Source organism: Rana temporaria, chromosome 5 (assembly GCF_905171775.1).
Source record: "Rana temporaria chromosome 5, aRanTem1.1, whole genome shotgun sequence".
NCBI classification, from domain to species: Eukaryota; Metazoa; Chordata; class Amphibia; order Anura; family Ranidae; genus Rana; species Rana temporaria.
In genome coordinates this window covers 10,662,322-10,689,145 of record NC_053493.1, presented here as the reverse complement: position 1 = coordinate 10,689,145, position 26,824 = coordinate 10,662,322, and the positions used below count along the sequence as shown (strand labels likewise).

The following is a 26,824-nucleotide window of genomic DNA, read 5'->3' as shown; positions in this document are numbered from 1 at the left end:
TCCCGGTCCCCGCTCTGTAACGAGCGATCGCGGGTGCCCGGTGGTGGTCGCGCCCGCCGGGCACTCGCGTCGGCACCAGGGATTGTGTCTGTAACTCTTCTGCCTGTAACTCCACACAGTAATGCAAGGCTTTCTCCCTGGTGTGGAGTGTCGTGCTCGCCCCCTCCCTTGGACTACAGAAGAAGTCAGGACACCCTCTAACACACAGCTCCTTTCTCTATCTGCAACGTAGAGACAGTCCTGACTCTCCTGTAATCCAAGGGAGGGGGCGAGCACGACACTCCACACCAGGGAGAAAGCCTCGCATTACTGTGTGGAGTTACAGACAGAAGAACAGGAAGTGAGGATTTCTCAGAAGAAATAAGGACATTTAAAATCAAAATGGAAGGATGAGGTAAGTGAAGGAGGACTGCACTGAGGTAAAGGAAGATGTTTAGGGGGAACATTTTTTTACTTTACAACCCCTTTGACTAAAATAGTATTCATTTAGTCGACTAAATGAACACTGGAGGGCATTTCTCGACAGAACACCGGAATGTCTATAGAAATGTTCTGACACCTTTGTGGGCGGTGCAGAAAAGAAGAATATAGCGATGGGAACTGGAGGATTATAGGATTTATTTTGTTGTAAAGTGTATACAATAAATCAAATAACACAAAATATACACACAGTATACATATATATATATATATAGACGCCTATTAACAAAACGTAGAAATAAATAAAAACGCTCTCACTGAATTGTCGGTATAACAGGAATGTCCGGTCCTCCGAATCCGACAACGACGGCGTGGAAATATCCTGGAGACAAAGTAATCCTTGGGATCGGCTCGCCGTTTCCTTTATTATTATTATGTTACATTTTATAATATAGACAACCGGCTTCCATATTCATTTTATACAAAGTAACTTTTCAAAATAACCCCGGGCAAAAAGAAATAAATAATTATAAAATTCCACAACGGCAACATTTCTCGTTTGCTGATCGCCCCGCTAACATGCGCTGCAGGGCGCTAACATGCGCTACGGGTACGTCATTCTGAACTTCCGAGTCCGGGGGGTGTGGACGCGTACCTGTTGCGATTGGACACAGCGGGAGCCAATCGGCGGGTCTAGTGGACCCGATGTCAGCCAGAACAACGGCCATGTAAACATGGCAGGTCGCCGTTCTTTGATAAGGGAAGACGGAGATCCCGTGTTTCTGCTAAGCAGGAATACGGATCTCTGTCTTCCCACATATAAAGCACCGCCCCCCACACAGTTAGAAAGGATCACATTTAACCCTTTGATCCCCTTTCCCTAATAGTGTCATTAGTACAGTGACAGTGCATATTTAATCGGTCAATCTCCATCAATCGGTCAATCTCCATCAATCGGTCAATCTCCATCAATCGGTCAATCTCCACCAATCGCTCAATCTCCACCAATCGCTCAATCTCCACCAATCGCTCAATCTCCACCAATCGCTCAATCTCCACCAATCGCTCAATCTCCACCAATCGCTCAATCTCCACCAATCGCTCAATCTCCATCAATCGCTCAATCTCCACCAATCGCTCAATCTCCACCAATCGCTCAATCTCCACCAATCGCTCAATCTCCATCAATCGCTCAATCTCCATCAATCGCTCAATCTCCACCAATGGCTCAATCTCCATCAATCGCTCAATCTCCATCAATCGCTCAATCTCCACCAATGGGTCAATCTCCATCAATGGGTCAGTCTCCACCAATCGCTCAATCTCCACCAATCTCCACCAATCGCTCAATCTCCACCAATCGCTCAATCTCCATCAATCTCCACCAATGGGTCAATCACCATCAATCGCTCAGTCTCCACCAATGGGTCAATCACCATCAATCGCTCAATCTCCATCAATCGCTCAATCACCATCAATCGCTCAATCTCCATCAATCTCCACCAATGGGTCAATCACCATCAATCGCTCAATCTCCACCAATCGCTCAATCTCCACCAATCGCTCAATCTCTATGTGGAGAAAGTGACAGATCTTCTTAAAAAGAGTTTCCTGTGAGGCCCACTGCTGTCTTCTTCCTCTCCCTTCACATAGAGCACCCTGTGTGCCCAAATGTGTGCCCAGGATGGGTAGCAGAATGCAAAAACTCAATAAAGGGTGCTGTGCCCGTGCCATAGGGCAGCATACACAGGACAGTGTAAGAAAATACTGGCACTCAGTTGCAGGTTCCTAAAAACATTCATTCATTAAAACGGCTTAAAATTCAACTTCTGCTGACGCGTTTCAGGCTACAAGGCCTTAATGATAGCTATGATTAGGGCAAGATAAGCTGAAAGGCATCAGCGAGATTGTCACGTGTCAAATAAGTTTAGACTTATGAACATTTTTTTTTTATAGAAATGAATTGCCTCTCTGTATTACTCTACCTCCGCCGCTGTCCCCAGCGGACTCACCGCATTCCTGCATTGTTGTTCTTGTGGGTGGCATGAGACCAGCATGCCCTCTAACACCCGTTCACCATTCAGAACTACAGTGGAACCTCGGAATGCGATTTAAAAAAAAAATCCTGACTCGGTTTTCGCGTGTTGTCTCGCAACAAGAGCAGGATTCAAGCCTCTGCGATGTGCAGTACTAAATTTGGCCAGAGGTGCAGGGGGGGGTGCCGGAGCTGTTCGGAAACACTGGCCCGGATTCAAAGAGATCTGCGCTCTATTTGCGGAGGCGCAGGGCAACGATTTTGCCCTGCGCCCCCGCAAATATTTTGCGCTGCCCTCGATTCACGGAGCAGTAGCTCCGTAAATTGCGAGGGCGCGCCGGCAAAATTGCCCGGCGTAAGCGCGCGCAATGTAAATGATCCCGCCGGGGGCGGGAATCATTTAAATTAGGCGCGTTCCCGCGCCGATCGTAAAGCGCATGCGCCGTCGGGAAACTTTCCCGACGTGCATTGCGGCAAATGACGTTGCAAGGACGTCATTTGCTTCAAAGTGAACGTGAATGGCGTCCAGCGCCTTTCACGTATCACTTAGGCAAACGGCGTGAAATTCAAATTTCACGACGCGGGAACGGCGGGTATACTTTAGCATTGGCTGCCCCTACTATTGGAAGGGGCAGCCTTACGCTAAAGACGCCGTACGGAAACTCCGTAACTTGCGTACGCAGGGACCGCGCAACATTGTGAATCGGCGTAAGTATGCAATTTGCATACTATACGCTGACCACAATGGGAGCGCCCCCTAGCGGTCAACGCAAGAATGCAGCCTAAAATCTGCGTGGCATAAGAGCCTTATGCCACGCAGATTTTAGGCTGCAGTCGGCGTAACGAGTTCTCTGAATCAGGAGAACTCGTTACGCCGGCGCAAGTCAGCAATTGCGCTGCGTAACTATGGTTACGCAGGCGCAATTGCTTACTGAATCTGGGCCAATGATTTTTACTTGTAAGCGAAAAAGTTTCACTGAAAAAAATCTGTGACTGATTCAGGGGTTGCAAACCTTTGTGTTTTTTCACCCTAAAGGGGTTTAAACGAAACATTTTTTTCCCTAAATGTCTTCCTTTACCTTAGTGCAGTCCTCCTTCACTTACCTCATCCTTCCATTTTGCTTTTAAATGTCCTTATTTCTTCTGAGAAATCCTCACTTCCTGTTCTTCTGTCTGTAACTCCACACAGTAATGCGAGGCTTTCTCCCTGGTGTGGAGTGTCGTGCTCGCCCCCCTCCCTTGGACTACAGGAAAGTCAGGACGCCCACTAACACACAGCTCCTTTCTCTATCTGCAACGTAGAGAGCGTCCTGACTCTCCTGTAGTCCAAGGGAGGGGGCGAGCACGACACTCCACACCAGGGAGAAAGCCTCGCATTACTGTGTGGAGTTACAGACAGAAGAACAGGAAGTGAGGATTTCTCAGAAGAAATAAGGACTTAAAAGCAAAAATGGAAGGATGAGGTAAGTGAAGGAGGACTGCACTAAGGTAAAGGAAGCTTTTTAGGGAAAAAAATAATGTACCTTTACAACCCCTTTAATGCATCCTATGCCTTTCTGAATGCAGCCGAATGGTTTCTGAGTATGTCCAAGTCTCTCTGGCCCCCCCCCCCCCCCACCTCTGGCCATATGCGGTATTGCATGCCAATGTGGAACAAATTATTTTTGTTTCCATTGACTTCTATGGGGAAACTCGTTTTGCTATGCGAGTGCTTTGGATTACAAGCATTCTCCTGGAACGGATTATGCTCGTAATCAGAGGTTCCACTGTATTTCCGAGGCTCTCCTGCGCCCCCCCCCCCCACTTCTGGCCATATGCGGTATTGCATACCATAGAAGTCAACGTGGAACAAATTATTTTTGTTTCCATTGACTTCTATGGGGAAACTCGCTTTGCTATGCGAGTGCTTTGGATTACAAGCGTTCTCCTGGAACGGATTATACTCGTAACCAGGGCCATCTTCTCCATTGGGCACGCTGGGAAGTTGCCCGGGGCCCCCGCTTGCCTGGGGGGCCCCACCGGCTGCCCAGCAACCCCAGTAAAAATTTGTGGAGAGTGACAGGTTAGAACTGCCCATGCCCAGTTCGCGGAAATCACAGAGAAGATCGGATCCTCCACGAGTGCGGGGGGTTGCTGATGTAAGGGGGGAGTGAATGCAAAAATGTATGGGGGCACTGATATAAAGGTTCCCCCTCCTATATTAGTGACCCCCCTTACCTTAGTGTATTTACTCTACGGAAGGTGGTCTCTGGTCACCAGAGTGCCCCCCACATCAGAGTTCCCCTTTACATCAGAGTCTGCAGGATTCCCCCTTACAATGCAAGGGGGAACTCAGTCTGCGGACCCTGATGTAAGTGGGAAAGAGAAAGCAGTGGACTCTGATATAAGGTGGTCTCTGGTCACCAGAGCCCCCCTCCACATCAAAGTTCCCCCCTTAGATCATGATCTGCAGTGTTCCCCTTTACATAAGAGTTCCCTTTCACTGTAAGGGGGAATCCTGCAGACTCTGATGTAAGAGGAAACTCTGTGCTGGCTGGGTTATAGTAACCTGACCTTCATGTCAATGAAGACATTTTTTTTTTTTACTTTTGTTTAACTTAAACACATTGCTAATAGCACTAGCTACTGTATATGTTTATAGTTTAAATACTGACATTTGCATTGTTCGGCACTGAAAACTGTAATTTTAGGTACTTTTTTTGCAGTGGCAGAAAAAAATGTGGTTCTGCCAGTAAATTTTATGATTTTTGTCAGTAAATTCTCGTGCGTGTTTGTGTAGACAGGGCCCCAGTGCACTGTATTGCCCGGGGGCCTATAATGCTCTTAAGATGACACTGCTCGTAACCGAGGGTCCACTGTATTTCCAAGGCTCTCCTGCGCTGCGCCCCCCCCCCCACTTCTGGCCATATGCGGTATTACATGCCATAGAAGTCAATGTGGAACCAATTATTTTAGTTTCCATTGACTTCTATGGGGAAACTCGCTTTGCTATGCGAGTGCTTTGGATACTCCTTGAACGCATTATGCTCGTAATCCAAGGTTCCACTGTACCAACCACAGGAGGAAGAAGAGGACCTGTGATGTGACAAGACCAGACCACAAACAGAAGGATTAACGGCGGGTAGACAGTGGCCGAATATCAGCCGGTACAGTAGAAACCGGCTGATATGCGGCCCGTGTGTACAGCTTCCTGTCCGACAGAAGCTCACCACCGGCTTCAGTTAAACACGCCTGCTGAGAAACCAACATCCAATCAGCATCCAATCCGATCAGCGCTTTGCAAATGCAGAAAAAAAGATGACTTTAGATACGGTTTGATTTTTAACCCATACTGGAGTTCAGCCTTAGCAAATGTCCGTTTTGTTTTTGAAATACATGGGGGGGAGGGTACCATGATATTCTTCAGGTTTTCACATGAAAAGGCACAGTACCTAAAGTACATGAATACAAATGAACGCAAAGCAGAACCTTGTACAGGAATTCACAGGCATGGCTGCAGGCATTCCGCATTCCCGGCATCTTGCCACGTTTGCACGCGGTAAATATGAGGGGTATTTTGCATTGTTGGTGCATGTAAACATCGGTAGCGTCATGCTATCATTTGCAAACGGCTTATGGTAATTAGAGGACTCCCAAAAACGGCAAGTGAGGAGATGTGGACCTGCCAACCCAATGCCGCCCGTCAGAACATATCCCTGTGCTAGGAGTATGACACCTTAGTGTGGTCGGCTGAGGCAGTCAGTCCTTTCCTCCGGTTTATTCTGACGGGTCTCGTGCTACAGGAGCTTTCTCATCCTGCGAGTCTGTTTGTCGATGCTGAAAACGGATCTGTCCACAGAAGACGTGATCTCCTCGAGGGCTTCGTCCTGACGCTCCAACTCGTCCTCTGCGTCCAGGGCAATGCTCTTCAGCTTCATCAGGATCTGAAAAACACAGGCAACATTTTATTTTCTAATAGAAATACCCGAAGAGAAATACATTAAACCCGTATTTAGGCTGCATTCACACTATAGCGTACTGAATCGCGGCGTTTTGTCCCGCGAATTGCAGCGGCAAATAACGGCGTTTTGTACCGTGATTCGCGGCGACAAAACGCCGCGATTGTGAATGCAGCCTGTGACCCCCTCTATGGAGGTGGTTCACATCTCCTAGCCGAACGCCGAAAGACGCCTGAAAAAAAGGTCCGGGACTTTTTTTCAGGCGGCAGGCGTTCGGCATGGAGATGTGAACCATCTCCATAGAGGGCAATGCTAAAGCATCCCTCTGGCGTGTCGGGGCGGCAGCGGCGTTCACACTACAGGCGTATATACGCCTAGGTGTGAACGGGGCCTAAAGGTTACTTTTTTTTTATTATTAAAATAATAAACATTGTATGAACTTAAAGTGGTACTAAAGGTTAAAAAAAAAAAAAATAGAGGGGGGAGATGGGGGGAGAGGAGGGGGTGACGCCGGGGGAAATTTGTGTTTTTTTTTTTTGTTGGGAAGGGATAGAGACGGGGGTGGGGGAGGGTAGGGATTTAGAAGTAAGGGTGGATCTGGGGAACAGGGAGAACATTATGATATAGCTACATACAGTGGATATGAAGGTAGATTTTTGAGATCTCGCTAAGGCTGCATTCACACCTAGGCGTTTTCACGCCAGACGCCCGCCGCTATTACAGCCTGCAATACGCTGGAGGGGTGATTTTACATTGTCGGCTATGGAGATGGTTCACATCTCCACGCCGAACGCCGAAACGCCTGAAGCTCAAAACAAGTCCCGGACCCTTTTTTTCGGGCGGCTTCGGCGTTCGGGCATAGCTGACAATGTTAAAATCACCCCTCCAGCTAAAAACGACGCGTTTTGTCGCCGCAAATCGCGGGAAAAAACGCCTATTTTATGTCGCCGCAAATCACCTACGCAAAGGTGTGAATGCAGCCTAAGAGGAACAACGATTAACGAGAAAATTTCTAAAAAAGTGTTAAATTGTGTAACAGTTAAAGTAAGCTATATATGTTTGTAGAAGGAGAAACTAAGAGTGAAAAAGATATAAAATAAAGAATTTATAAAAAAAGAAAATAAAAAAAAAAAAAGAATCAAGAGATGACCAATCCAAGAGCAGGGTCGAGGAGCCGCGGACAGAGGGGCCAATGGCTACATAGGTAGATAGATCTGGCAGTCAGTGCCCAAACTACACCAGGCAGTACAATCTGAGAACTTGTGTGGCTTAGCGGTTAGCACTTCTACCCGGCGGCAGTGGGTCCTCTGTTCATATCCCAGTTAGGACACAACCTGCATGAAGCTTGCATAGTCTTGCTGTGCTTGTGTGGGTTTCCTCCAGGTACTCCAATGCTCTGCTAGGTTAATTTGCTCCTTTCTGCATGTAGGATAGGTACCTTAGATTGCAAGCTCTTTGAGTGCAGGAAATGATTTGTAAAGCTCTGTGTAAATTGTTGGCGCTTTAAAAATACATATGATTTCTGCATTACCAGTTATGACCAAATGAGGACAGTACAGAGCAGATAAAGAGAAGTTGCCTGTTAAAAAATAAATAAAAATAACAAACATATCATACTTACCTCCACTGTTCAGTACGTTTTGCACAGAGTAGCCCCGATTGTCCTCCTCTGGGGTCCCACGGCGGCTCTCTCGGCTCCTCCCTGCAATAGCTAACCCCCTCTGGGAAGCTCTCTCCCGAGGGGGTTACCTCGCGGGCACGCTCCCATGTCATACAGTTGTCGTCCATAGACGCTGAGTGTATGACTCGGTCCCGCCCCCCCCCCCCCGGCTGCCACGTCATTGGATTTGATTGAAAGCAGCGGGAGCCAATGGCTGCACTGCTATCAATCTATGCAATCAATGCCGAGACTCGGTGGAGAAGAGGACGCCGGGGACGAGTCGAGCAGGTGAACGGGCTCGGGTAAGTAAAACGGGGGAGGGGGGGGGGGGGGTGGCCTTGATTGCCAGGTGTTTTTTCACCTTAATGCATAGGATCTATTAAAGCGGATGTTCCACAGCCAATCGTTTTTTTTTTTTGTCATCATTCATTTCTTTTTTTCTGTTCTTAAAGAATACTCACTGTTTTGGTGTCTTTACGCATCCGCTGTCCGATTATTTCATATATAAAGAATAACTTATATAAAACGAAGAAGGACGTTTCCATTTTGCTTGTGGGCACTGTGAAGCCCACAAGCACTCATTTCCTTGATGCAGTGAACACTGGGAGCAGCATACACCACTCGATCCCGCGGAGCTCGGTCTTTACTGCGAGCAGCACCGTAAACATCAGGGTTGCCATCGCAACGGTCGTTAAAGGTTACCGGCCCGTTGTGATGTCAAACAAACCACGTTCTCCTGGGAAGCCTGACACTTAGCTCCCAGGAGACAGTGCGGCGCCGGGAGAAAGGCAATAGGCACGCCTACTCCCGCGGGAGTAGAAGACAGGAAGTGCCACAATATACAGCTACAATACGGTAATTAAGGCATAATTGTGGATAACATTAGGTTAAGAATGTGTGTGAACCTCCACTTTAAGGTGGAAAAACACAAACCTTTGCAACCCCTTTAACTAAAACCTGTGCTGCTAATAGTACTATCGATTCAGTGATCCTCACTGCTGGCCAGTGCCAGCATCCAAGAAGCTCACCCCCGGCCTGCTGACTATCCGGTGATCCTTACTGCTGGCCAGTGCCAGCATCCAAGAAGCTCATCCCTCCTTGCTCACTATCTATCCAGTGACCGTCACTGCTGGGGAGTGCCAGCATTCAAGAAGCTCATCCCGGCCTGCTCACTATTTATCCTAATGTCCTCACTGATGGCGAGTACCAGCATCCAGGAAGCTTATCCCAGGTTGCTCACTATCTATCCAGAGATCCTCACTGATGGCGAGTACCAGCATCCAGGAAGCTTATGCCAGGTTGCTCACTATCTATCCAGAGATCCTCACTGATGGCGAGTACCAGCATCCAGGAAGCTTATACCAGGTTGCTCACTATCTATCCAGAGATCCTCACTGATGGCGAGTACCAGCATCCAGGAAGCTTATCCCAGGTTGCTCACTATCTATCCAGAGATCCTCACTGATGGCGAGTACCAGCATCCAGGAAGCTTATCCCAGGTTGCTCACTATCTATCCAGAGATCCTCACTGATGGCGAGTACCAGCATCCAGGAAGCTTATGCCAGGTTGCTCACTATCTATCCAGAGATCCTCACTGATGGCGAGTACCAGCATCCAGGAAGCCTATGCCAGGTTGCTCACTATCTATCCAGAGATCCTCACTGATGGCGAATGCCAGCATCCAAAAAGCTCATCCCTGCTTGCTCACTATTTATTCTGTGATTCTCACGTGCTGGCGAGTGTAAGAAGCTCACCCCTGCTCGCTTACTATCAGGTGATCCGCACTGCTGGCATACAAAAAGCTTATCCCTGCTTGCTCACATTCTATCTGGTGATCCTCACTATTGGGGACTGTCAGCATCCAAGCTCATCCTGGCTTGCTCTACAACATATTAGTACAGGAGAATGGGAAAGCCAAATACATTGCCCATGTCACTCTGTTGGGTTATAAGCAAAGTCGTTCAGTGGGTGCTGATTCCAACTGGACCACCTGATCATAACCTGTTGGGTCATACCTTCTCAGGCTGTACACCCTACTCCATACATACAAGCCAATGTTTCCATGCACTGCACTGGTGTTGAACAACAAGCCTTAAACAGCTATAGTATCAAGCTGTATTTGTACTATACGCCGACTCTTCTTCCTGATTAGTTGATATTTTACACAGCTCTACCAGACATGGCATCTCCACCAAGAATCAGAAGGATGATGGAATTATACCCTTCAAAGTGGTGCGGCATCTATACCACCTGGATGAGATTTTGTACTTTTTCTCTTGATAATGCTTGGACAGAAAGAGCGAATGTGTCAAGTTATAGGCTGAGTCCGCTCTTCCTCAGAGTAGCTTCTGCCCAAGGCCTGTTCCCAAGCAAGCTCATAGGGGGGTTGTTCTTTGTAGGCAATCCTTCTTATGAACACAAATAACTATCTCACCCCGTTGGGTCGGATGCAAAGTTGTTTAACAGGGTTTGGTTCCAACTGGCCCACCTCAATATACCCTGTTGGGTCATACCTTCTCATTATTCCCCAAGCTGTACTCCATACAAGCTATGGTTTCCATGCACTAAACTGATGTTGAGCTACAGACCAAGAACAGCTGTACACCATTTGGAAAAAAAAAAGACTAAAATTATAAACGGCTTGGGAATCGGACCTGGGGGAAATAGTGGTAGAAGAGGTGTGGACAAAAGGGTCAACTATGGCACACAAAGGCATACTCAACACCTCATTGGTAAAGGCAAACTATAAGGTGATAGCGCGTTGGTACCTTGTCCCAACAAGGCTAGCTAAGCTATACCCCGGCAATTTACCCCTCTGTTTAAGAGGGTGCGGACAGAAGGGAGATGTGTATCATGTCTGGTGGTCTTGCCCGAAGGTCCAACGTGGAAATCACTTGTAATCAACGTTACCTTGGTGAAACAACAAGGTGTCCTGCATTATGATCAACGGAAAACTGGCCAGTATAAGACAAGATAGGCAAGCTAGGTTTTAGAGCAGTGGTCTCAAAGTACCGGCCCGCGGGCCATTTGCGGCCCGCGGACCAGTTATAAATGGCCCGCAGGCAGGGTGGAAGTGAGGGGAGCAAAAAAAATTTTTTTTTTTTTTTGAGCTGGCGTCATCTGGTGGTGAGCCGTTGGTATTACAAGTTATTACCACCAGATGTGAGCTAGCGCCATCTGGTGGTGGCCGTTGGTATTACAAGTTAAGCATTACAAGTTAAACAGCAATTCTAATGTAATTTTACACTATTTTCACTGCCATCTTCTTCCCTCTAATTAGAACCCCCAAACATTATATATTTTTTTTATCCTAACACCCTAGAGAATAAAATAGCGATCGTTGCAATACTTTCTGTTACGCCGTATTTGCGCAGCGGTCTTACAAGCGCACTTTTTTGGGAAAAAATTACACTTTTTTTAATTAAAAAATAAGACAACAGTAAAGTTATCCCCATTTTTTTTTAATATTATGAAAGATAATGTTACGCCGAGTAATTTGATACCCAACATGTCACGCTTCAAAATTGTGTCCGCTTGTGCAATGCCGACAAACTTTTTTACCCTTTAAAATCTTCATAGGCGACGTTTAAAAAAATCTACAGGTTGCATGTTTTAAGTTACAGAGGAGCTAGAATTATTGCTCTCACTCTACCAATCGCAGCGATACCTCACATGTGTGGTTTGAACTCCGTTTACATATGCAGGCGCTGCTCACGTATGTGTTCGCTTCTGCGTGCAAGCTCGTCGGGACGGGGTGCGTTTTTTGGCTCCTAACTTTTTTAGCTGGCTCCTAGATTCCAAGCAAATTTGTCAACCCCTGAGTTACACCAGTGCTGGTGGTAATAATGCGCTCGCTGACACCAGTGCTGGGGGTTAATAATGTGTTCGCTGACACCAGTACTGTTGTTTTTGAAGTTTGAAAGTTTGCATGCGGCCCCCCATGGCATATGAAAACTTGTCTTGTGGCCCTCAGGTAATTTGAGTTTGAGACCCCTGTTTTAGAGGGTCTGGAAACCCTGGATTGCTTATCTCCAAGCTCCCTGAGAGCCGGGTTGTTTGTGCTGAGAGGCCGGGACCCGGAGGGCCCATCCCACTCTGTTTTACTCTATCTAATTCCTCACTTTTTTTTTTTTCTCCCTCCCCCCTTTTTTTGGGGGGTTTCATTTTGGGTTTTAGTATTGTTTTTGGTTTCTCCGCTCCATCATTTTTTAGGCGATGGTTCGGCTACACCATAATGATAGAGGGAGGGGGGACTATTTGGTTTGAAGGATGCTACCAGGAGACAAGGTAGCCTCTCTGGCCACAATAAAACCCTTCTTAATAGGTTTTGTTATTACGTATGTGATAAGAGCCACCGAGCACGGTGTATATTGCATTCCTGTTTCAACAATCTTCTGATGAATATTTGAGTACTGTATATACTCGAGTATAAGCCAAGTTTTTCAGTACATTTTTTTGTGCTGAAAATGCCCCCCTCGGCTTATACTTGAGTCACCTTTTTGCACCTGATCTCCCGAACTTTGGGGACCCGGTTCCGGACGGCCGTATGTCCCCTGGACCCCAAACTTGGCACACACGGCACTCTACAAGTGTGCAAAGTTTGTTGGCCGGGGAGCACCGATTTTTCAAAGCCGGGCACCCCTTCCATAGAATCCCATGTTAAGCGCTCATTTCTCCGGTGACTTTGGGGACCTGGTACCAGCCGGTCGTAGGTCCCCTGGACTTGCCACACATGTAGCCCCATTTCTCCTCTACAAGTGTGCAAAGTCTGTTATCCGGCGGACCTACGGCGGGATAACACCGTTTTTTCAAAGCTGGGCACCACTTCCATAGACTCCCATGTTAATTGTTAGTCTAGTCATGGGCACAATGAGGCATGGGCACAGTGAGGCATGGGCACAGTGAGGCACGCTCATGGATACAGTGAGGCAAAGTGAGGTACAGTGAGGCACGGTGAGACATGCACATGGACACAGTGAGGCAAAGTGAGGCACAGGGAGGCAAAGTCAGGCACAGGGAGGCAAAGTGAGGCACAGGGAGGCACGGTGAGACATGCACATGGACACAGTGGGCCAGATTTACAAAGAGATACGACGGCGGATCTCCTGATCCGCCATCGTATCTCTGAGATCCGACGGTCGGATCTATGTGACTGATTCATAAGAATCAGTTCCGCATAGATCTCCCTTAGAGCCGACTGGTGTAAGTGCCTTACACCAGTCGGATCAAAGGCTGAAATCTACCGCCGGCCGCTAGGTGTCGCCTCGCTCTTTTACGTGACGGATATGCAAATGAGGAGAACCGCCGATTCAGAAACGTACGCCTGCCCGTCGCTTTTTTTTTATGTCGTTTGCGTTCGGCCTTTTCCGGCGGATAGTTACCCCTGCTATATGAGGGGTAGCTAATGTTAAGTATGGCCGTCGTTCCCGCGCAGAGTTTTAAATTTTTACGTCGCTTGCGTAAGTCGGTCTGGAATACGGATGGCTGCAATTGACGTTGCCGCCGAAAACAATGACGTCCTAGCGACGTCATTTGGAGCATGCGCACTGGGTAATTTCGCCGGCGGCGCATGCACAGTTAAATCGGCGCGGGAACGCGCCTGATTTAAATTGTACACTCCCCCTAGCCGCGGAATTTGAATTCCGCCGGGGGAGTTACGATCCGACGGTGCAATTTTCGAGGTAAGTGCTTTGTGAATACTGCACTGGCCTCGCTAAATTGCACCGGCGGATCGTAAATCACATAGATTACGCGGATCTAAAGATCTGCTAATCTATGTGAATCTAGCCCAGTGAGGCAAAGTGAGGCATGGGCACAGTGAGGTACAGTGAGGCACAGACACAGTGAGACATGAACACAGTGAGGCTTGGGCACAGTGAGACTTGGGCACAGTGAGGCATGGACATGGACACAGTGAGGCATGCAGATGGACACCCTAGGCTTATGCCGCGTACACACCATCACTTTATGTGATGAAAAAAAATGACGTTTTTAAAAACGTCACTTTAATGGACCGTGTGTGGGGGAAAACATCGTTTTAGGTCTTGTAAAAAACGACCAAAAAAAATTGAAGCATGCTTCAATTTTATGTGTCGTTTTTCAAAAGTGCACTTTTTACTTCACAGAAATTGACCGTGTGTAGCAAAAAAACGTCGTTTTCTAAGACGTTTTTTCATCCACGCATGCCCAGAAGCTACTTATGAAGCGAGCTTCAATGGTAAAACGTGGTGGAACGTAACCTCACTTTGCTAGAACATTGTGAGAAAACAATGGTGTGTAGGCAACTTCGTCTTTGAAAATTGAACTTTCAAAAACGTCATTTTTTACTTCACAGAAAGTGTCGTTTTTTTTCATCACATAAAGTGATGGTGTGTACGCGGCATTATACTCGAGTCAATATGTTTTCCCAGTTTTTTGTGGTAAAATTAGGTGCCTCGGCCCATATTCGGGTCGGCTTATACTCGAGTATATACGGTATAATGTACTGTATGCTGTTTTGGATAAATAATAAAAACTATTGGAACAAAAAAAAAAAGAGAGTACATTATTAGGCTGTATCTGTGCTATACACCGGCTGTTCTGGATGTACGGTTGGCCAAGGGGCAGAAAACTATGATTTGTAAGTGAATTAATAAGTGTTTTGACATAGTTGCCAAGAACCACCAATCGGTCCTCCTATGTCCCTCACTCTCACCATTCCTGCTTTGTATCACAGAGACAGCGGAAGGAAAGCTCTAGTGATAAGGCCTTGCTCCTCTCCCGGCAGCAGATGAGGTTAGGAAGGGAGGGAGATAGGCGAAGGCGGAACGGAGCTGGGGATTTCCCCGTTTACAGTACGAGGCAGAGTTTATAAGATAATTTGTGAGTGTCAGTTATCTCTCTTTCAGAGTTATTAATGTCCCGGATCAGCAGTGTGTACACTGGATACAAACACAGAGCTCAGCCCCGGGGTAATCCTCTCCTCATAGGTCATAAATGTTTATGTCTACTGTATATAAAATGGAAGAGCCGAGGATTATAGCTCTTCAGAGGGATTTATAAAACGGCTCGTTAGAGTAAATCGACTTCCATAAACTCACAGTTGGCTCATAACGGCTGTACCGGCACAGATACAAGATATGTGTAAAGCTGGGCTCCAGTCAGGGATGAACTTTTCGTATTTTAGTGGACTCGTTAGAGGTGCTAAGGGTCTCATTCTGGCACCCATCTTCTTCGGTTTGCTGTCTTGATGGCTAAACCCTCTCCTGCCTGATTCCTTAACCACTTAAGCCCCGGACCTTTAGGCAGCTAAAGGACCTGGCCAGTTTTTGTGAATCGGTACTGCGTCGCTTTAACAGACAATTGCGCGGTCGTGCGACGTGGCTCCCAAACAAAATTGGCGTCCTTTTTTCCCCACAAATAGAGCTTTCTTTTGGTGGTATTTGATCACCTCTGCGGTTTTTATTTTTTGCGCTATAAACAAAAATAGAGCGACAGTTTTGAAAAAAATGCAACATTTTTTACTTTTTTCTATAATAAATATCCCCCAAAAATATATAAAAAACATTGGGGTAGATTCAGGTAGGGGCGCGCACTGTTGCGGTGGCGCAGCGTTTCGTTTTTACGCTACGCCTCCGTAAATTACTTGCGCTACGCTTCATTCACAAAGCATTTGCTCCGTAATTTGCAGAGGCGTTTTGTAAAAAAGGCCGGCGTAAGCGCGCGTAATTTAAATGATCCCGTAGGGGGCGTGGATCATTTAAATTAGGCGCGTTCCCGCGCCGAACGTAGTGCGCATGCTCCGTCGGGAAGCTTTCTCGACGTGCATTGCGGTAAATGACGTCGCAAGGACGTCATTTGCTTAGACGGGAACGTAAATGGCGTCCAGCGCCATTCACGATCCACTTACGCAAACAACGCAAATTTCGAAAAACGCGACGCGGGAACGACGTCCATACTTAGCATTGGCTGCGCCTCCTAATAGCAGGAGCAGCTTTACGACAGAAGTTTCGTACACTAACAACGTAAAACTCGAACGGCGGGTGCGCGTACGTTTGTGAATCAGCGTAAGTATGCAATTTGCATACTCTACGCTGAAAACTACCGGAGCGCCATCTAGCGGCCACCGCAAGAACGCAGCCTAAGATACGAAGGCATAAGAGACTTATGCCATTCGTATCTTAGGCTTAAGCCGGCGTATCTAGCTTTCTGAATCAGAAAAGTCGATACGCCGGCGCTACTGAGCAATTATGCTGCGTATCTATGGATACGCAGGCGTAATTGCTACCTGAATCTACCCCATTATTTTTTTTCCTCAGTTTAGGCCGATACGTATTCTTCTACCTATTTTTGGTAAAAAAAAAATCGCAATAAGCGTTTATCGATTGGTTTGCGCAAAATCTATAGCGTTTACAAAATAGGGGATAGTTTTATTGCATTTTTATAATTTTAATTTTTTTTTACTACCAATGGCCGCGATCAGCGATTTTTTTCGTGACTGCGACATTATGGCGGACACTTCGGACAATTTTGACACATTTTTGGGACCATTGTCATTTTCACAGCAAAAAATGCATTTAAATTGCATTGTTTATTGTGAAAATGACAATTGCAGTTTGGGAGTTAACCACAGGGGGCGCTGTAGGGGTTAGGGTTCACCTAGTGTGTGTTTACAACTGTAGGGGGGTGTGGCTGTAGGACTGACGTCATCGATCGAGTCTCCCTATAAAAGGGATCACACGATCGATGCAGCCGCCACAGTGAAGCACGGGGAAGCCGTGTTTACATACGGCTCTCCTCGTTCTTCAGCTCCGGGGAGCGATCGCGAGGGGGCGGCTAGAAACGAATAGCCGCGCCGTCGTCCCGGATCGCTCGGACAGCCACGGGAACCACCGCAAGGTTCCCGGGGGGGGGGGTCCCGATTGGACCCCCGACCCACGTCTAGGCAGGGACGTACAGGTACACCAATGTGCCTGTCCGTGCCATTCTGCCGACGTATATGTACATGCGGCGGTCCGGAAGTGGTTAATATTTCATTATTATTCACTATTTATATAGCGCCAACAGTTTATGCAGCGATTTAGAGTAGGGTGACCAGACATCCCCGGTTTCCGGGGACAGTCCCCAGATTGAGGACACTGTCCCCGGACCAAGTCTGTCCCCAGATTGGATTTGAACAGGGGCTGGGGCAATTTCAAAGACAGCACTGACTGGCATCACTAATGGGCACTGATTGGTGGCAATTGATAGGCGGCAAAGAAAAGCAGTTAGGCTTTGGCAAAAAAAACCCTGGAAGACACTTTCTATGCACAGCTGCACCAGGTTTTTCACTCCCCAGTGTTAGTAAGTGAACCCCTCTGAGTTTCGATACAGACGGGGAGAAAGGTGTACATGGTCAGGGTTTACCTGTGCAGGTGGCCGCTTTGTTTGTTCACCTCTACAAATGAACACCATCAACAAAACAAAGTACTAGGATCAAGGCCACAAGTGCGGGGGCCCAGAAAGAGCCAATCGCTACGATATGAGCGTGTCTGGCACCCAGTCGGGGAGATACGGGCCTCATTATAGATATTAATCAGATAAGAGCGCGGCTTGTGGAAGGAGACTTTTATCCCCGCTGAAGCCGCGGTGACACCGGCTCGCTCTCTACCTGTGGGTCCGACCTTCTGGGTGATTAACACAACTTGATATAAAAACCGCGGCCTTTGATCAAGGATAAGAACACGCAGAAACGTAAAGTCAACCTGTCATCTGAGTCGTAAGAAGTAAATTGATTAGCTCACCGATAAGGACTCAGATGCCATACGTAATATTAATTACATCACGTTAGATAACAGCGCCAAAGTAAGTGTGGCAAAAAAAAAGTCTGTATTTTTAAGTTCAAAACTGGTTCCCTCAAAAAAAAAAAAATCAAACTTCTGTCCACATTTTACCAGACATTGGTCTATATTAACCACTTAAGCCCCGGATCATTATGCAAGCTAAAGGACCGGGACCCTTTTTACGATTCAGCACTGCGCCGCTTTAACCACTTAAGCCCCGGACCAAAATGCAGCTAAAGGGCCAGGCCAGGTTTTGCGATTCGGGCACTGCGTCGCTTTAACAGACAATTGCGCGATCGTGCGACGTGGCTCCCAAACACAATTGGCGTCCTTTTTTTCCCACAAATAGAGCTTTCTTTTGGTGGTATTTGATCACCTCTGCGGTTTTTATTTTTTGCGCTATAAACAAAAAAAGAGTGACAATTTTGAAAAAAAAAAACAATATTTTTTCTTTTTTTAAATAATAAATATCCCCAAAAAATATATATATATATATAAAAAAAAAATTCCTCAGTTTAGGTCAATACGTATTCTACATATTTTTGGTAAAAAAAAAAAAAAATCGCAATAAGCGTTTATTGATTGGTTTGCGCAAAAGTTATATAGCTGGATTCAGATATCCGTGCCCAACGTTAGGCAGGCGTAGCGTATCTCATATACGCTACACCGCCGTAAGTTAGAGAGGCAAGTGATGTATTCACAAAGCACTTGCGTCCTATGTTACGGCGGCGTAGCGTAAATGTGCCGGCCTAAGTGCGCCTAATTCAAATTGTGAAGAGGTGGGCGTGTTTTATGCTAATCAGTCGTGACCCGACGTGATTGACGTTTTTAACGAACGGCACATGCGCCGTCCGTGGACATATCCCAGTGCGCATGCTCCAAATTACGCCGCAAAGACTTATTGGTTTCGGCGTGAACGTAAATTACGCCCAGCCCCATTCACGGACGACTTACGCAAACGACGTAAAATTTTTAAAATTCAACGCGGTTCCGACGTCCATACTTAACATTGGCTGTGCCATCTTTTTAGTGGAATATCTTTAGGCCTGAAAACGCCTTACGTAAACGGCGTATCTTTACTGCGACAGGCAAGCGTACGTTCGTGAATAGGCGTATCTCGCTGATTTACGCATTCTAGGCGTAAATCAGTGTACACGCCTCTAGCGGCCAGCCTAAATAGACAGCTAAGATACGACGGCGCCCGTGGTCGTATCTTAGCTAGATTTAAGTGTATCTCAATTTGAGAATACACTTAAATTTACGATGGCGCAGATTCAGAGTTACGACGACGTATCTACTGATACGCTGGCGTAACTCTCTCTGAATCTGGCTAATAGCGTCTACAAAATAGGGGATAGTTTTATGGCATTTTTATTAATAATTTTTGTTTTACTAGTTATGGCGGCGATCAGCGATTTTTATCGTGACTGCGACATTATGGCGGACACATCGGACACTTTTGACACCATTTTGGGACCATTGTCATTTTTACAGCGATCAGTGCTATAAAAATGTACTGTTACTGTAAAAATTACACTGGCAGGGAAGGGGTTAACCTGTAGGGGGCACTGAAGGGGTTAAGTGTGCCCTGAGGAGTGCTTCTAAATGTTAGGGGGCGTGGCTCACTGATGACCGTTCCCGATGACAGGGAACACGATCAGTGACAGTGTCACTAGGCAGAACAGGGAGATGTTGTGTTTACACTGACATCTCCCCGTTCTTCCTCTCCGTGAGACGATCGCGGGTATCCCCACGGACATCGAGTCCACGGGACCCACAGTTGGGCTCACGAAGCTCGCAGCTGGCGCGTGTCCATAATGCTGCTTCTTAAAGGAGACGTATATATACGTCCTTCTGCCTGTCCGTGCCATTCTGCCGACGCATATCATCGTGCGCTGGTCGGCAAGCAGTTACCAGAAATTGGCCTATATAAAAGGAAAGGCGAGGGTAACAGTCTATGCTTTATCTACAGAAAAGTTATAGGCCCAGATTCACAAAGCACTTACGCCGACGTATAACAAGATACACCGACTTAAGTGCAAATGTGCGCCGTCGTATCTGTGCGCCAGACCCACAAACAGATATGCGCCTAAAACCAGGCTACACCCCGCCGACGTAGCTTGCTTACGCCGGCGTAGGGTGGGCGCACATTTAGGCTGGGTGCTTGGTGCCGCTCCCATTGATTAGCCTATTAAACATGCAAATGAGGAAAATACGGCGATTCACGAACCTGCGTGCGCCCGATGCAGGCTACGAGAGGTGCGCGCAAGTTGTACGTCCGGCGTAAAGTTATTCCCCATAAAAGGAGGTGCAACCCAGCAGCAGACAGGCAAAGGTCTGCATCAGGGAACACAAGCCGGCGTAATTTACGTTGGACGTGTGTCTGGCTAGGCGTAGGTTACGTTCACGCCGTACGCAGTGATCTGGCATAGTTTAGGCAGTTGTTCCAACGTGGTTGTGAGTAGGGTTGTTCCGATACCACTTTTTTAGGACCGAGTACAAGTACCGATACTTTTTTTCAAGTACTCGCCGATACCGAATACCGATACTTTTTTTAAATGTGTCCCCAAATGCAGCCATGTCCCCCCACAGATGCAGCCATGTCCCCCCCATATCCAGCCATGTCTCCCCCCATTATCCAGCCATGTCTCCCCCCATTATCCAGCCATGTCTCCCCCCATTATCCAGCCATGTCTCCCCCCATTATCCAGCCATGTCTCCCCCCATTATGCAGCCATGTCTCCCCCCATTATGCAGCCATGTCTCCCCCCTATATCCCGCTTACCTGCATCCCCGCTACCGCCGACTGTGTAATACGCGCCGGGAACATTACAGCTTAGAATAGCTGTAATGATTGGCGCCGCGCTGCGTATAGACACTCCCCCTCGCTAGGGATTGGACAGTTCACCCGAGCAAGGGGGAGTGTCTATGCGCGGCGCGAATCATTACAGCTATTCAAAGCTGTAATGTTTCCGGCGCGTGTTACACAGTCTGCGGTAGCGGGGATGCGGCGAACGGCAGCGGGAATGCAGCGTGACGGCGGCTGGGGGGGGCGTATGGAGTATTCTATTTGGGTATCGGGGGTATTTGCGGGAGTACGAGTACTCGCGCAAATACTCGGAATTGGTCTCGATACCGATACTAGTATCAGTATCGGGACAACCCTAGTTGTGAGCATGCGCAGGGGGATGCGTCCACGTCACGACGCATGCGCAGTTCGTGATACGTATCTGTCTGGCGCTCGGCCCATCATTTGCATGGGGTCACGCCTCATTTGCATGGGTTTGCATGGGTCACTCCCACTTCCACCTACGCCGGCTTACACCTTCGAATCCCACGCCACCCTGGCGCAGTGTGGGGAGCACTGGCTTGCTGAATTCAATGCTTGCCTCTCTGCGCTACGCCGGCGGGGCGTACGGCTTTGCGTTAAGGCGGCGCAATGTGCGCCCAACTCTCTGTGAATCTGGGCCAAAATGTTTATTTTTTTTCTTGTAGAAATATCACTTTTGGTGAAAGAGTAATATTTATACAATATGTGGTCACAAGTCTTTGGACACCTAGCCATTACACCTCCTGTATATGAGCTTGTTGGACTTCCTATTCTACCACCATGGCCAATAATATGGGGTTGCCCCCTTTTGTGGCTATAACATCCCCCACTCTTCTGGGAAGATTTCCACAAGATTTGGAGGATGTCTGTGGGAATTTGTGCCCATTTGTGAGGTCAGGTACTGATATTGGATGAGAAGACCTGGCTAACCATCGGCATTCCAATTCATCCCGAAGAGTTCAGTAGAGTTGAGGTCAGGGCTTTGTGTAGGACACTTCAGTTCCCCCACACCAAACTGGTCACACCATGTCTTTATGGAGCTGGCTTTGTACACAGGGGGGGTTACAGTCATGGTGGAACAGAAAAGGGTGTTAGCCAAATTATTTCCAACAAGGTTGAAGGCGTATAATTGTCTACCGGGTCCCTCTAAAGTGCAGGTACCTACCTTGACTTGGAAGTTAATGCTCGGCCCCAGCTTTTTCTCTATCAATTGGTTTACAGATATGATGGGTGACCTCAACTGACAGCTGTGAGAGGAGGTGGGACCAACCTCCAGCTCCTTGCAGAGGTGCGTTTGGGACTTTAAGGTACCCTTTCATAAAAGGATCATAGAGGCTGAACTCTTTCTTTGGAATGCTAATTCCCTTGCCGTCATGCTGATGTTTTGGCTCGGACGTGACATCATACTGTTGTGTCCGGGCCTCCGAGGGTCATAGAGATGACTGGGGACCATCTGAACGATCAAGCTCGGCTTATACTGGAGTCTCCCGCTGTTCATGCAGTCTTAACTGCATTTGGCGGCCGTCCACTGTAACAAAGCCCCGCCTCCTCCTCTTCTGTGATAGACGGAACACTAAACACTGATCCCAGCATTGTATCAGTGTTCCGTCTATCACGGACAAGGAGGCGGCGGGGCTTTGTTACAGTGGAAGGCCAGTTAAAGACTGCATGAACAGCGGGAGACTCCAGTATAAGCCGAGGGGGGCTTTTTCAGCATCAAAAAATGTGCTGAAAAACTCGGCTTATACTCGAGTATATACGGTATGTTGTCCCAGCAACCCGCATAAGATAAGAGAGATAAGAACAACACACACCCTGGGAGGCTTTGAGCATTAAAAAGCCACACTGCACATGTGCCCAAAATTCTGCACATGCGCTGTATCCTGCGCACTGCGCATGCAGCGACATGTCATCAGGGAGCTTTCAGGAAGAGGAAGCTGGCCCCCTGATGAAGTAGGAAAAGAAGATGGCATTGCGGGACCCAACGTGTGGTGGAGCATTGGATTACAGACAAAAACCCTGTATTCCCTGGTTGGGTGAGCACGTTTTTTTTAAAGTTAACTCAGCAGATGAGGTAGGAAAACGTAAGGAGGACATGGATTTCCCCTTTAAGTAATGCTTTGGGCTCACTTTCGTCAGCGGCGGGCTTTTTAGGTCACTCTTTGCAGCCTAATGACGCGGCCCGAGTTCTCTGGTTGCAATTCTTGCCGCATTTTCTGCCTGGAATAAACACAAAACAGAGGGCGCAAGCAGATTTCCAGAAGGACGCGCTGGGCTCTGAAGTCTGGCCAAGCCTTAAACAAATGGTCGGCCGGCTATTTCTGAACCTGGGATGATGACAGGCTGTCTAGCCGAGGGACGCACAAACCACTAAGTAATGTCCCCTCAGCAGATGTGCGAGAGGATTAACACTCGAGAGGAACGTCTGCTTCTGGACGGCCTCGTGGGCCAAAACAACACAGGTCACCGCCGGGCGATTTGGGGGTCACCTACGCCGCATGACCAAAACCGGCCCGCAGTTGATGGTGGATCGCATCAATCATTCGATGACAGCTGCAGCCGTCCACTTCTCCATTGACGTCCTGATAGATGCAGCAACTGCAAAGACCAACTAAAGGATGATTGAAGTCATCGCAGTCACTACGGTGGCGAATGGATGTCATTTTAGGGGAAACCACTGTGGCAATCCGCAAAGGATGATGGGTGATTTCTGGTCGCAAAGTGTGGAGGGACCACAAAGATCAACACTCCTGAAAGGATTCTTTTCTCAGCAGACTTTAATCCTCTGCAACAAAGTATCACTGAATAGCTTGTGTAGCTGGAGAGGTAAGTATTCCGTCTCTTATTTACAGTGGATCTAAAGGCTGAAGGGTCTCTCCCTCCTCATTGGCTGAGACATTGGCTCCCGCTCAGAGGCGGGGAGGAGGCATGGGATCAGTGGCAGTGCTGGTGGGGAGGGAGAAATGGGGTCATTGGCAGCGGTGAAGGTGAGGGGGGGTAGGATCAGTAGCCGCAGTGGCATCAGTGGCAGCGGTGGTGTTGAAGGGGGAGGCAGCGGTGGTATTGAGGGGGTGGCAGCAGTGGTGGGTGGTGTTGAGAGGAGGTGGCAGGGGTGATGTTGAGAGGGGGTGGCAGCAGTGGTATTGAGGGGGGTGGCAGCGGTGGTGTTGAGGATGGGGTGGCAGGGGTGGTGTTGAGAGGGGGTGGCAGCAGTGGTATTGAGGGGGGTGGCAGCGGTGGTGTTGAGGAGGGGGTGGCAGAAGTGGTGTTGATGGGGGTGGCAGCAGAGGTGTTGATGGGGGGTGGTGTTGAGAGGAGGTGGCAGGGGTGGTGTTGAGAGGGGGTGGCAGCAGTGGTATTGAGGGGGGTGGCAGCGGTGGTGTTGAGGAGGGGGTGGCAGAAGTGGTGTTGAGGAGGGGGTGGCAGAAGTGGTGTTGATGGGGGGTGGTGTTGAGGGGGGTGGAAGCGGTGGTGTTGAGATTGAGAGGGGGTGGTGTTGAGGGGGGTGACAGCGGTGGTATTGAGCGGGTGGTAGTGCTTGTGTTGAGGGGGGTGGCAGCGGTGGTGTTGAGGGGAGGTGGGCAGAGTGGTGTTGAGGGGGGTGGCAGCAGTGGTGTTGAGGGGGGGTGGGCAGAGTGGTGTTGAGGGGGGTGGCAGCAGTGGTGTTGAGGCTGATGGCATCAGGGGGGATGGCATCAGTGGTGCCATCCTCTCCCACCACCACCACCTCTGCCTCTTGCTGATCTCACCCCACCACCACAGCATCGCTCTCATCGCTACCCCCCCCCCCCCAACACCTCACCTCTGTTATAGAGGTGATGGGGGGTAGTAAGGATGAGATTTGCGGAGGTGGTGGGCTGGGATCAGTAAGAGGCAGAGGTGGTGGAGGTTGGGATCGATTGCAATTTGTCACTTAGGTCAATCAATCAATCTATTCCCCCACAAAATTCCATTGTGCCTCAAGGGATGCCTTTGCCTCATGGGAACTCCTCCCAGTCGCAGAGGGGAGAGCACCTCCCCCTTCACTCGATTGGTGTCAGCTGAATTTATTTTTTTCAGTGTCCGCCCCCCCCCCCCTCCTCTCTACATTCTCTCTGAATAGGTGGGCGGTTCAGAGTCTCAGCTCTGCCTTCTCTCCCCTGAGTGGTCAACGGACGAAAGCCCCTCCCCCCACGGCGGAACGAACAGACAGGCAGGCCTCAGTAGCACAGCAAGAATGGACAGGTTGGCCCCTCACAGGGGCAGGGAGGGGGGAGGACCCCTCACACTGGCAGACGGGTCCCCCCCCTTCAAGTGGCGGAACTCCACGGCCCAGTCGCAAAGTGCGACCCTAATAATTCCGCCACTTCTCCCGCTGCTGTCAATCTCAGCGACGATGGAGCACGGGGGGGGGGGGGGGCTAGCCTCACTCCATGTGCATTATAGACACACAGTGCCAGAGCCAGCAGCTCTACTGTATCTGTACAGCAGCTCCCTCAATACTAACCTTAGCCCCATCATGACCTAGCAATGTGCGCGAGAGCCTCAACTCTCTGGGGACTCTTCCTTCTCATTGGCTGAGACAGCAGCGAGAGCCAACAGCCAGTAGGCCAATGTGGAAGGGGTGGGGCGAGCATGCAATGTGGTGCGAACACACGCTTAATTATTATTATTTTATTTATTGTTTTGCGATATTGATTGCAGTTCAATATGCGCTATAACTCTAAGCTGAAAATATTCAAGTGGAATCTTCAATCCATGAAAGCCAATTCCTTCATAGGAAGTTCCAAGACTGAAAACACACGAGGCACAACATACACCCCCCCCTCCCCCCCCCCCCAAAAAAATAGCAGGTTCCTAAGATATTGAAGGCTGATTAATGATCCATCCAAGAATCAGGTTGGCGGATACATTGTAAATATTCGGTTAACTTCTCCATCCGCGTTTCTTTTTGTAACATTATTAATCTGGGCATTTATTACTCTCAGCTCATAAATCTCTGAATTACAGCCGGGGGGGGGGGGGGGGGGGGGGCGGGTCGCTTACTATTATTTCAGGTTTGCGCGGTCAGTCCGCCGGTTACGCATTTTTCAACATTATCGCTTTATTATTTCCAATTTCTGTTATGTAATGGCATTCCCGCTATTGGATCTGACGGAGGAACAACTTGTTAATGTCGGGTATAAAATGTCCCGCCGCGGCTCATAAATATCACCCCCCCCTGAACCCCCCCAAACCACATCGCAGTCCAAATATTGTCAGGGCTTCTCCGACACCTCCACGTACCATGTCACCCCCCCAAATGAGCTGTCGGCTCGGAGACCTCAGACACCGATGGGGGCTCTGTATCAATAACAAAAGAGAAGCCCCCGGGGGCCCCCGATCCACCGCTGAGGGTTGGGATATTTGATCGGAAGAATGACGTGTTCTGCGTTTTGTTATTTCTACAATCGGCTGTAATACTCACATCACCACCTTCCAATAAAGATCAATATCTGAAGATTGACTGAGCTTTGTCACCAAATTCATTCTGGAGGAACCAGCATGTTTTTTTTTCTTCTTCAAATTACTTATTTATACAAATGTGGAAATTACCAGATTAACCCCTTTACCACCAAAAGTCACTGACACCAATGATGGGGCACTATTCATACCACTGACACAGTGAGTGAGTGAGAAACTTATATAGCGCAGCACATGCAAACTAAATCGCCTCTGGGCGCTCGATGTTCCTTTCTCCTTTGAGATCAAAAGAGATGAGTTTTGATCTTTCTTCTGAAGGCCAAGTGGTTCTCCTCCAACCGAATGCTGGTTGGTAAAGCGTTCCATAGTCTGGGGCCTTGGAACGCAAATCTTCTTTCCCCTTTGGATTTGTATCTGACTTTGGGTATCTGGAGCAGATTTTGGTCGGTGGATCGCAGAACGCGATTGCGATTGTAAGTTTTTATTTTTTCGCATAGATATTGTGGAGCCTTCCCATGGATGCACTTATGCGTCAGACAGAGTGCTTTAAAAGCAATTCTGTCTTTCACTGGCAACCAATGGAGGGTTCTTAGAGAAGCTGAGATTGATTCCCAGGGTTTTATCCCGGTCACCAGTCTGGCGGCCGTGTTCTGAACGACTTGCAGACGAGTGATTTGGTACTTTGGGAGTCCAAGGTA

The 26,824-nt window shown here is 48.3% G+C and overlaps 2 protein-coding genes across 2 annotated transcripts in view; both read right to left on the bottom strand.

Annotated features, from left to right (window-relative positions):
* Positions 1-599: 599 nt before the first annotated feature.
* Positions 600-2,574, bottom strand: LOC120939560 (ovarian abundant message protein-like). Its single transcript, XM_040351971.1, has 2 exons — positions 1,821-2,574; positions 600-1,710 (listed from the first exon to the last, which is right to left on the bottom strand). The coding sequence occupies exons 1-2, from the start codon at positions 1,911-1,913 to the stop codon at positions 1,279-1,281; spliced, it is 525 nt and encodes a 174-aa protein (XP_040207905.1). The 5' UTR covers positions 1,914-2,574; the 3' UTR covers positions 600-1,278.
* Positions 2,575-5,470: 2,896 nt separating this feature from the next.
* Positions 5,471-26,824, bottom strand: part of SNAP47 (synaptosome associated protein 47) — a 71,819-nt gene continuing 50,465 nt past the window's right edge. The window contains exon 5 of the mRNA XM_040352182.1: positions 5,471-6,378. Within this exon, the coding sequence (XP_040208116.1) occupies positions 6,232-6,378 (147 nt within the window). The 3' untranslated portion in view covers positions 5,471-6,231. The remainder of the gene's footprint in view (positions 6,379-26,824) is intronic.

Excerpts from the sequence above, each read along its gene's own strand:
- LOC120939560 (XM_040351971.1), bottom strand. The coding sequence starts at position 1,913 with ATGGAGATTGAGCGATTGATGGTGATTGAGCGATTGATGGAGATTGAG. Across the intron at positions 1,711-1,820 it reads TGGAGACTGAGCGATTGATG|GAGATTGACCCATTGGTGGA; the intron begins GTGATTGACCCA and ends GACCCATTGATG.